Below are 12,460 nucleotides of genomic sequence, written 5' to 3' on the forward strand. Positions count from 1 at the left end.
TGGAAATTTGGATGAGTCAACTGCAATATGCAACATTGTCTTGAATAGTCTTAGTACATTTATTGGAAAAACAAGGCTTAGATAAAAGACAAGATTTTAAGGTGGTGTGTGAAACAAAGGATTGTTCTTTGTTTCACACACTACCTTAAAATCATTGTTTAGGGATGAAACCTTTTGTTCAGCTTGATTGTGAAACAAAGAATTTCATCCCTAAAAGAATAATTCCACTGAAATTACCTGAGCAAACATTGATGTTAGATTTAAAACAGTAATCCAACCAAGGAAACGAATAGAAAGCTAGCAGATCACCCATTTTACATTCTTGTAATACCAAACACGAGGCCAAAAATAGCCATGAAGGGAAGGCTCCATTAGAGAAGAAACCACTTAAGTTTTTATCTGAGGATAGTGACCTATAATTGTTTGTGAGAAAAGATTAAGCGTTGGGTGTGTGGTTGTGAGTCTGGTAGGTAAATGAACAATCCAAGTGATATCATTGGTAATTGAACAAGCCTCAACCAGCTGGGCCTGTTTAGTTAATTCTGAAACAAAAATCTGAATAAATTTTAAATTGTTGAGACATCATTGTTTATTTCAATTTCATTTTGAACATACACTGTGTATTAATTTACAGGTGAGATGTACAAGGATATGAAGTAAGTGATAAATATAGACATGGTTTTATACATAAAAATATATACAGTGTTTCTTGGTCCATTTAATATACACCAAGAGAAATTAAACTCTTTGGTGGTACACATGGGGTATATTAGACACAGATCAAATTTCAGCAATTACATGCTATAATTTCTACTCCGCCCAACTGCTGAAACCCCTACAATTTCAATAAAGATGCTCTCTTTGATTTCCCTATTCAAAATTCCTATATCTCAATCAGTAGCTGAGAAACAAGTTGAGCATTAGTAACAGTTCAAATGTTGGATCAAGAATGAAAATGCAAAAGCTGTATCAAAAGCTGCATTATAAATGCCCGAAAGCCAGTGACAAATCGAAAAACAACTACTGTGACTATTAATACAAAAATTGACAGTATTAGTAACCAGAGGGAAAAAAATAAGAAAAAATCATTACATTTTTTTTTTTTATAAATGCCAACATGTTATCAAGTTTACTTTCTGGGTCTCTTCAACCAGGTAAACTGCTAATGTAACAACTGCAGGGAGTACAAAAGGTTTAAAGACAATATTGGTTCCTACATTGATATTGTAGTATCTAAATTCCTGTAATTCAAATATTTGAACAATAAAACAAAAATTAAGTTATATTAAAAAAACTTACTGTAATCCATTAAAATTTTTTTATAAGCTGTGATGTAAGAAATTTATAGCATTTTAAGAAGGTCTGGGTATTCTTTCACATGTTAAAGTTCTACACTGGTCTTTGATAAGTCTCTAAAATAACTCATTAAATGGACCTTTAATATAAAAAAGGGGACTTTGCAATGGATGGTATCACCGATTATTATAACAATCAATAACACCACCTTTTACCGACATCCAAATAACAGAGAAATCTAAATTCACATGACAGATATGATCATGATTCTGATAAAAATTATACATAATGAAATAAATGAAGCTTGGCACAATGATTTTCTTGCTTAGCATGGCTTCTAAAAGGCACTAAAAGTGAAATAAGATGGGGGTCTAACATTATTGTATGCTCAGATGTACTCTGCTTTCAACCATTTGAATGCATTATCATTTCTGTTGTTAAAGCTGCTGACTCATACATAATAATAAGAATGGGTTTGATGCATAATCTAAGTGTTCTCCATTCACTTTTCATATGCTTTCACTTTTTGTAATGCATTTTCTGAGTGAAACTCATTATGTAATTACAAACATTTGAAATTTCTGAATACAATTTGCAAAGGAATAATTATTGCCCATTTTTTAATGATCTCAGCAGTGTTGACCTCTATATGTATGGCTGTTAACTGAGTTCAATATTTTCTTAATGGTGCAATGCCATGTTTAAACATACATTCTAAATCCCAATACCGAAACAACGCAATCCAAATAAACATGTTCATTAGTAAAATTCTTCTTCGTCTTCTTTCTTTCTTCCTCCCCCACTCTGATTTTTGACTTGGTCTTGATTACTATACAGTGCTGCCACCTGAAAAGAGAAAATTATTTGTGTTAGATACTTCTAAAAACCACAATGCAGATGTCGGTCACTGTTTTGAGTAAAACTGTCTTATTATTGTCAAATTATACCAATTTGGGCAACAAAGCTATGAAAAATATACCTGCTTCTTATCAAAGAAAAAAAAAAAAAAAAAAAAGGGATTTGGGAAAGTATTACTGAGAATTAATTTGTGGTTGGTAAACTCTTCGTGTTGATTACGATCACTGATTTCTCTTTAATTAACTGAATATTATCTGCTGTAAAAGTTCTGGCAGTCGTGGTCTTTGGATGTGCAAAAATCTGTGAAATAAATTTTTTAAAAATATCAAAGATAATCTCTATGCAGAATGTTTCCTTTTTATGTATCAATTGCTAATGTAGGGATTACATTAGTCCATACTATAATGGACTAATGTTAACTCTACATTAACCTATTTCACTTTGTTTAACTCGACGCTAACCCATTATCGTTGTTATTATTGGGTTAGTGACACAAGGGCCACCAAGGCCAAATTGTCTGTTCATAGTTTGTTTGCATGATCATATTGTTATAGTTGTTAAATTATATGCTCCTGTATAGGCCAATACATTTTAAATAGAATAAAAATTGTTCTATATTCGCTTTCATTTCCTAAGAAAGATAAATCATGCGAGATGTTCAACACGGAAAGTGATTGGAAAGTGTTTGATTGGATGGTTGAACATAAGGGACAGTCAACTAGAAAACAACAGACCGTAAGTTGACCATGACAGGATGAACACTGGGGTGGGGGTTTTCTTCTAATAATAAGAGGTAAGTATGATGAGTGTCCAATTCACAGTCTTACCAGTACTACTTCGGCTTGTCTGTTTTGCTGAAAGCCAGAGATCCACAGCTTTGGATCTTGTTTTATATGGTCAAGTTTATTGCTCATGTTACTTTTCCAGATCTGTAACCAGCTATTGTAGCATGCTTTGTGAATGCTAGACTTATAGTCAGTGTAAGGAACCTGAGGATGTTGTGAGAGCAAGTTGAAGATGTTTAGCAGCAAAGTCAGCACTTTCATTTCTCGGAATTCCAGAATGACCAGGGATCCAGCAAAAACTGATTGGACATGCTGCAGGAGAATAGCTGGGAATGAATGCATTTCAAGATCAGATGAGAAATTTTTCCTTATGGTAGAGACAGCATTGAGGGATTTGGTGTAAATTATGGCAGGAGAGATGGAAAGATCAATAATCTTACTATATGCCAACTTGATGGCATATAATTCAGCAGTGAAGATACTGCATGCCAATGGTAGTGAGGCTGTAACTGTACATGAAGGAAAAACTGCCAGAGAACTTACCACACTGTCAGTTTTCAATCCGTCAGTACATATTTTATGGTCATAGGAGTTCAGAGTAGCATAAGCTGAGTGCAACTGTCTGATATTGCAGGGAGGTATTCTTTCCCCATTGGAGAAAATGCATATTGTGAGAGGCAGAAGCACACATCCAAAGTGGAACGGTGCAGTTGTCCCAAAAAATATCAATTAAATCAATACACCAACTATACAAGCTCATTGACCATGAGTGAGGCAGGTCGATTTTCATTTGAGTTACCCTCATGAAATGAATCCAACCAAGTATTATAAAGACAGTCTCAACTGGGGTGCAATGGAAGACTGGATCTTAGCAGCATAGTGGAGCAGTCCTGAAAGCTCCCAGTGCAGTCCTCAGAGCATTGTGCTGGATGACATTTAGCTGTAGTATAGTAGTGCTCCTGGCAGAGTCATATAATGGACAACCACAATCTAGGCGTGAATGGATTAAAGTTCTATAAAGATTCAGTAAAGCATACTGATCAGCTGCCCATGACATGGATGAGACTGATCGAAGTATATTTAAATGCTGTAGACAGGTAGTTTTTAAATGAGTGATATGAGCTTGGAAATTTAGCTTGTTGTCTAATATCAGTCCAAGAAATCTAATGGTATTAAACAGTGAGACTAGTGTATTGCTTATCTGTGGTTTAGGATCAGGATGGAGAGCCCGTCGCTTGCAAAAGTGGATGGCAGTGCATTTCTTTTCTGATAGTTGATAACTGTTCCGCGAAGTCCAGGATTCTATTTTGGTCATGGCAAGTTGGAGATGGTATTACTTTGAGACTGACAGGAAATGGTAAGGTTATATGCATTACATATAATGTTTCAACAGTTATTGAGAAATTTCATGGGATGCTGCTAACTTGGATTGCAAATAGTGTTGAACTAAGTATCGATCCCTGCGGGACTACTTCCTGAATGTGAGATGCAGACTTATGTTTTTATAACGAATCTGAAAAGAATGCAATTTCAGGAAAATGGCCCCTAAGCCCCCAGATGGTAGAGATCCATAATACCATGCCAGGTAGTGTCAAATGCCTTTTTAAGATCTAAGTTGACCACGACTAGATGTTTCATGACAAAGGCACTGCAGATGAGATTCAGCTTTGATAAGCACGTCTAAGATTGATCTGTTCTTTCAAAAGCCATACTGATGATCTGATAGGAGATTCTGACTCCACGACCCAATTATCCTTGTATGAACCATCCTTTTGAAAATTTTACCCATGCAGCCCATAAGAGATATTGGCCTGTAATTTTGAACAAAGGAAGGATCTTTTCCTGGTTTTGGTAAGGTGATAATGAAAGAATGGCACCAGGAAGGATAAGCATTTTCAGAGAAGATCCAATTATAGAAAATTAACAGGGTACACAAGTCTTTTTCAAATAAATGCTTCAGCATAACATAATGAACAAACATCATCTGGGCACTATTAGAAGTTCTGTTTAATGATTCTTAAGTTCCATTAAATAAAGGGTTGGTTGTACAGGAATGTGTGAAGAAGTTGATTTTATACTTCCATGCATCTGATTTGATGTTCTGGAAGGAGGACACAGAAGCAGAAGTTGCAGCAAACGATTCTGCTAGTGCATTAAAAACTTCTTTAGCTGACGATAGGTTTTCCCCTTTCCAGTGAAGTATTAAAGAGGGCAATCGAACGAATCTGCCATTTAGTGCTTGTATTCTTTTCCAGAAATGGCAAATAGTTTGTATATTTTTATAGTTTGCTACTATTGAAGTGGCTAACATTCTCTGCAATTATATAAAATTCACTTGTGTTGTTTACAGCCCAAAGAAGTAGATCCTTGAGGAATAAAACTTTATGGGGAGAAGGGAAATTACATTCATGGGAAAATATAGCCTTACATTGCAATTATTCATTAAATTTATATGGCTCTATATTCTTTTGCTTCAGCATAACATAATGAACAAACATCATCTGGGCACTATTAGAAGTTCTGTTTAATGATTCTTAAGTTCCATTAAATAAAGGGTTGGTTGTACAGGAATGTGTGAAGAAGTTGATTTTATACTTCCATGCATCTGATTTGATGTTCTGGAAGGAGGACACAGAAGCAGAAGTTGCAGCAAACGATTCTGCTAGTGCATTAAAAACTTCTTTAGCTGACGATAGGTTTCCCCCTTTCCAGTGAAGTATTAAAGAGGGCTCTATATTCTTATGCTTCAGCATAACATAATGAACAAACATCATCTGGGCACTATTAGAAGTTCTGTTTAATGATTCTTAAGTTCCATTAAATAAAGGGTTGGTTGTACAGGAATGTGTGAAGAAGTTGATTTTATACTTCCATGCATCTGATTTGATGTTCTAGAAGGAGGACACAGAAGCAGAAGTTGCAGCAAACGATTCTGCTAGTGCATTAAAAACTTCTTTAGCTGACGATAGGTTTTCCCCTTTCCAGTGAAGTATTAAAGAGGGCAATCGAACGAATCTGCCATTTAGTGCTTGTATTCTTTTCCAGATGAGCCATGTATTGGTGTCTTTGGTGATGTTGAGGCAAAAGCAATCCAAGAATTTCGTTTTGCTTTTTGTCTAATTTGTGTTGCTCTAGCTTTGTCTTTTATAAGCAATTAGGTTACCGGTGGTGGGATACTTGTGGAAATTATTCTACAGTTTTTTCCGTTTGGCATTAAAGCAATCTGTATTCCACCAGTGATTTTGGTGAATGATAAATGCTGAAATTGGATTTGGAATGGAAGCAATAGCTGTGATAAGAATCTGATTGGTTAAGTAGTTACATCATTAATAGGTTGTTGTTGAACATAAAGCCTGTCGAAAAGTGTTTGGGCAGAACAGCTATCTCAGTGTTCATTTTTTTAAACTTAAAAGTGGATTGATCATTGATCGGGATTTGGAGTTAACTCTGTAATGAGCAAATAATTGGAAAGTGGTCGCTATTAAAGGGATTGGTTAAGACTGACCATATGATTGGAAAGATGAATGAACAAACTGACAAGTCAATTACAAAAGTAGATCCTGTAGGTAGGTGGATATAGGTGGGAGACCCAGAGTTTAGTAAATTAAGTCATTATTATCCATAATTCTTCAATCAATTTGCCTCTTGCATCCATTGTAGTGGAACCTCACAATGAATGGTGACCAGTAAAGTCACCAAACAGAACTGGAGTTGAGAGGAGTTGTGCAAGGAGGTTGTCGTGTTCTGAATGGGGAATGAGAGAGAGAGAGAGAGAGAGAGAGAGAGAGAGAGAGAGAGAGAGAGAGAGAATTCCTTTTCAGAGATCACTGTTTTGAAAGCGTATGGTTTCAAAACAATGATCTCTGAAAAAATATTTTTACTTTTGTAGCATATATGTTTTCATTTCTTATTTTGATTCTAAAGTCAATGTTTAAGTACAATGAAACAAAAACTGCTGCTTCTATATAGAAATGCAGCAGAATTTTGTTCAAATAAATTTTTAACTATATTTTGGTAAAATCGAATGATTCATGCACCCCAGTAGCGGGGTTTTACTGTACTATTTGGTTTGTTTTAAAAGTTGCAGAATATTCCAAATCGATTACCCTGTGTAAATGGACAAATAACAGATATTTATTTCCAGTTAATATCTAAAACAGCCTTAACATACTGCTGCCACAATTTCAGTCCAAGTTAGCTGGTCTCTGACAAGGCTTGTTGAACAAAGAACTCTGGATAACTAAAATAAAAAGATTCTTAAAGTGGTTTTTAATCTGTCTTAAAAACGCTTCTGACACATGCATGTTTCAAAGCAATAGTGAATGAATGTGTGAAAGGCATAAGTAATCTCAGAAAAATAATAGCTAGATTACCTGGGACGCCAAAGTAGCATCTTCTGGTTTTTTATCATCTCGAATTCTAACAAACCTTGGAAACCTGAGGGAAATTCCTTTCTCAGGATCAACCTGAAAGCATAAACAGAAGTACTATGTAATATTCCTAAAATTCATTTTAGTTTAAAGTATCTAATTTGAATGTAACCATTATCTCAAAACTGAGATGTGGCCCTATAGAGTGTTTAATGTGAATAATCCTATGAAGTATCTAATCTGAATGAATATACCTGCCATTTCTTAAATAATATTAGGCAATTCCCCCACCAATTCCCACCTTGAAGTGCTGAAATGTGACCATCCTTGTCATCTTTAAAAGAATCCTGTGAATTCACAAAATAATTCTTTAAAAGATATTAGTGCTCATCCATGCACTCATCATCCTAATTCTAAACTACTAAAACAGCATTTATTAAATAAACTAAATAAACAGTACTAGTATTCAAACAGCAGAATGATGCATAGAAGCATAGCTTTTATAACATATGCAACAAAAAGAAATTACATGAGTTAATTATCATTGTGCCATTAGGGCACAGACAAAACAAGAACTTGGATCTTTTTGGTTACCCATTTTATATGCATATAATCAAGATAGGATCAAAAAGATCCAGGAATTTGTTATAAATATTTGAACACTGAATGTGAAAAGTTTATAAAGATACTATTTTTATAATTTAATTACACTACTTGCAAGCATTTATCTAATCATTTTTAAATCTACACGAGATCTCGTGATTATCTCGCAAAATGAAGCCTTAACACCTATTTGTACAGCGGAATAATAACTTCTTGATCTGTACTGTCAAAATTTCAATATCATTGTCAGTTTTTAATAATTTAGCCCATAAGTTGATACTTTAACTTGAGATTACTGTGATTAAGATGCAGAACCTTGCACTTATATAAGTATTAGCATTAAAGCTTAATTCCCCCCACCTCCTAGTCCAGTTGTATAATTCAATTTGTCTAAGCCATGCTGTACCAGCATATTCTGGTTATCAATGTTAACAACATAGCCCATCATTTAATAACATTAGCAAATTTTGACATGAAACCTGTAATACTGTTATCAATATCATTAATGATAAAAATCAGAAACAATAAAGACCTTAGCATAGAACCCTAAGTACTATACATTCAGAGCATTGTCCATTTTTAATAACTGTTTGTCTCCAGCACTTTCCCAACTTGTGCATAACATGTTTAGGTGGAACTGTGCAAAAAGCCTTTTCCAAAATATGAGTAAATTATCATACAATTTAATAAAAATCAATGAAAACACGATTTAATTATCATTAAATTGTGCCATTAGGGCATGGACAAAACAAGAACTTGAACTTGATCTTTTTGGTTACCTATTTTATACAATACCAAACATCAATTTATCACACAATTCAATTCTATCAACCTCTGAATCTGAATTCCAGAGAATCTGTTCAATTTCAGGCCAAAATTGGATAAATACTATCAAATGAGTTGCAATCTAGTAAAATTGTGTCTACTGTTATTAAAAACAGTAATAAGTGAGTGCAACATGTACTGAAAGATTTAGACGATTTGCTCATCAAATATAAAGTGTAAATATATATAAGTACTCTTCAGAGTTCGCAGATGAAAACATAAACATATTCTACTGAAAGGGTTAAATAAAAATTCTACCATTACTTTTTTGTACTCAATATGTACAATCTTTCAAAAATTACTGCCAGTATACTCCTAACACTTTGTTAATATATTACAGTGCCTTCTTGGAAAACCATTTTTTTTAACCAAATGTTATACTAACTGAATGTTAATTTCCCATATAAACTCATAACTTGCCGAGATGTGTTCCCAAAGATTGCGAATAATTTGATTATTTAAAAATGAAATACGAATATATACAATTACTGTATATACTTGATAACTAATCCTGTTTGAAAAATTCATTCAAACAAAGCCAGCTGACTGCCATCACGGCTCTGACAACACTGGAATTGGAATCCTCCATGACTCCATCATCTCTTCCACCTTCACGATTTCTCTTAACCTTTGAGGTTCAGGCTCTTTGAAGGAATTATGGAAATTATCATAACTATCATTTCTTTCTTCAATTTGCATTTGTGCTTGCAACTCAATCAAATCATTGGTTTGAGGTTTCTCTATGAGATTGTGACAACTTGTTCACATTTTCACTATCCAATTCCAGGCTAAGTTATGTTTTTAGAAATCTTTATAGTTGTGGTAAAGAGAGGATGAAATTTTCTAAAACAACTATTCAGTGGATTGCCTGATATCTTTCCTGCTTGCAGCAATGTTCCTCACTGCCACAAGGATGCGATGCCCACTTTCAAAACAACACAAGAATTATTACTGCCTTCTTGTGAATAGCAGCAATAGTGAGCCATAGTTCTCAAATAATACTGCTTAAAAGGTGAAAATGACCCCCTTGATCCACACTTTTCTTTTCACCCCACCAGTTCTAGTTTTCTTTTTCATCCCATCAGTTCAGATGAGTGAAAAGAGAAAAAGGGGGCCTTTTTCTCTTTTCACTCATCTGAACTATCATATAACTTGTAGAAGTGCTTTTTACTGTACAATAAAAAGCACTTTTACAAGTTATTGTTCTGCTAAGACTAAGCACAACTGAGGACACATAATCAGAGCAGCAAACTGCTTGAGACTGCTGAAAGGATACAGAAAGTTAAGCCAAAAGCTTTGTTTTAGTTTTGCTTTTGGATTTAAAAGCACACTAGCTTCTAATCTCAAAAATAAATAAACTTTCTGTTCATACTTGAGAATGATTACAGGAATCAGAGGAGCGTACAATTACTTAAGTTGTTTGCTAGGATTACATCACAGTGAGTCAAAGATGCAAAACTGTATGTACAGTATGTCAGATATAGATATATGGTAACTGAGCTTAAGGTGTATTTAATTTCATTAAGCAGCAGCTCTGAATCATAAAAGATCATCTAATCCCCAAACTTGCTTAAATGAAGAGAGGGATAGGATCTTGTGGATCTAATAGGAACTTTTTAATAAATAAATTTGAGACTTATCATTACATCCAAACATCGTTTTAAAAAACATTGAATAATTCTTGCTCTCTATTTGATATTATATAACTTGATAATTATTGCTTGTTAGCATAAAGACACCATCTGGATCTTATATGGGGAAAATGCATCTTACCACTGAACTAGTAAAACAAAATATTTACATGACAGGTTGAAGAGAATTCAACTGTTGACTAAATTGTTGAGGTTTATAAAAATTATGGAGCAACACAAACAGCATATTTAAAGATAACAAAGCACCCAAACCTACATTCACATAACAGAGTTAAATGTTTCATGGTATTTTGACTCTATTACGTACATATTTCCAAATCAGAAATAAAAATAATTAAACCAATGTAGGTTTGAGGGCTTTATTATCTTTAAATAATACAGTTTACATATGCACCATGTCACTCAAGGAAGATCTAATAAAAGCAAAAAGTATTTCTGAGAAATATAAACATGCAAAAAAGTACAATTTGTTTTGCAAAAAGCACAAAAAAGATATTCACAAGACAAACATATTGTAAGTTTAGTAATTTAAATAAAAAAAAAAAAAAAAAAGCAGAAAGTAAAATATATATATATATATATACGTACAATTCCAATAGCAGCCTTATGTACAGGAGATACAGAAAGGTCAGCACACAAGACCTCCCAAACCTGAACCGGTTCAAACCACTCATCTGGCATCACACTGGAATCGAAACGGTAGTACGACTTGGGTGTAGGTATTACATTCTGTTTGAAAAAAGTGGTGTGGGTTTCCAGATTTTCTTCATCAAATCCTGTACCAAGCTGTTGCAAGAAAAAAAAAAAAAAAAAACATGATTTAGACTTCTTAGATATCACATCACACTGCAAAAAGAACATAAACTTAAGAAATAAAAAATGTCATGGCTACCACCCACTGTAGGTTAAATAAGCAAACACAAACCAAAATGCAAATGCAAACTAACCTGGGGGGGGGGGTGTAATCATAATAAAACAAATGGTGAACTACATTAAAACATAACGAAGAAAACTGTGGTGGTGGTCACGAACATTCAGATAAAACAAAACAGAAGAAAATATAAATGAAGAAAGAAAGGGGAGGGACTAATATAGCAGACTGAAATAAAGTAAGGAAGACAAAAAAAAAAAAAAAAAAAACACGGCAGCATGAATGCTTTTTTTGTCTTCTTATAGTGGCCCCCATTATATTAGTTCTCCCTTTGATTTATGTTTTCTTCCATTCTACATTCTGATTTATTCGAATGTTTGTGACCACCACAATATTATGTATCAAGACTGTGTTCGTTTGTTATCTATTGCATTCTATCTGTATCATATAGGGACATTCACTGGTTCTTTGTAAGATAATGGCCAATGACTGAAATACAATCGTTTTTGGAGTTCAAAAGCTGATGTCCCTGTGAAGAGGTAATGCTTGTGGGTCTCCAGCTTCTTTCTTTCTACTTTATTATTCATTTACAAAAAGGGTGCTCATTCTTTGGAGGGTGTTGGCCTGCATCTCTCCATTATTTTATTTTTAGATTGGCTGGTATATAGGGGCACATCATACCTTATCAAGTCCAGCCTTAAAAAGACAACAGAAATTTGATGTATTTGTAAGTGATTTACTGTTTTATTTAAGTCTTGGTTAATCTTGACTTTAATGAAAGGGCTTTTTGGGACCAAAAATGGAAAGTTACCAAAGTTTTGCATTTAGAAGTAAATTTAGTGACCTATTTTCTACGAATCTGTAAAAATCTGATGCACTGAATGTACCTCCACTTTGCTTTCTGTGCCCGTCAAAACAGTCACTGGTTCAAGGACATTCACTATGTGGGAATGACCTTGAGCTGTGAATAAAACAGCAATCAATTGCTTACAGAGATACTACCTCAAGTTCATGCAACACCTTGAGACTTTGCAAGACAAGAAATTCACCAGAAATTGTATACAGCAGCACAGCCTAAGATAACTCCATATCCAAGCCACTCCATAACTGGATTTGCTTTAACTATCATGAACAAATGTGTTTTCCACTGCACTGGAAAAAAGTTAAGAGCTTTAACCATCACAGGATGATGTACAATTC

The 12,460-nt window shown here is 34.1% G+C and overlaps 1 protein-coding gene across 1 annotated transcript in view; it reads right to left on the reverse strand.

Annotated features, from left to right (window-relative positions):
- Positions 1-1,341: 1,341 nt before the first annotated feature.
- Positions 1,342-12,460, reverse strand: part of DNAlig1 (DNA ligase 1) — a 75,643-nt gene continuing 64,524 nt past the window's right edge. Inside the window, exons 12-14 of the mRNA XM_090385696.1 lie at positions 10,978-11,175; positions 7,313-7,405; positions 1,342-2,142 (exon numbers count right to left, since the gene is read on the reverse strand). Of these exons, the coding sequence (XP_090241822.1) occupies positions 2,056-2,142; positions 7,313-7,405; positions 10,978-11,175 (378 nt within the window). The 3' untranslated portion in view covers positions 1,342-2,055. The remainder of the gene's footprint in view (positions 2,143-7,312; positions 7,406-10,977; positions 11,176-12,460) is intronic.

The sequence above is a fragment of the Mastigoproctus giganteus genome, chromosome 12, assembly GCF_048544385.1.
Source record: "Mastigoproctus giganteus isolate SK-2022 chromosome 12, ASM4854438v1, whole genome shotgun sequence".
NCBI classification, from domain to species: Eukaryota; Metazoa; Arthropoda; class Arachnida; order Uropygi; family Thelyphonidae; genus Mastigoproctus; species Mastigoproctus giganteus.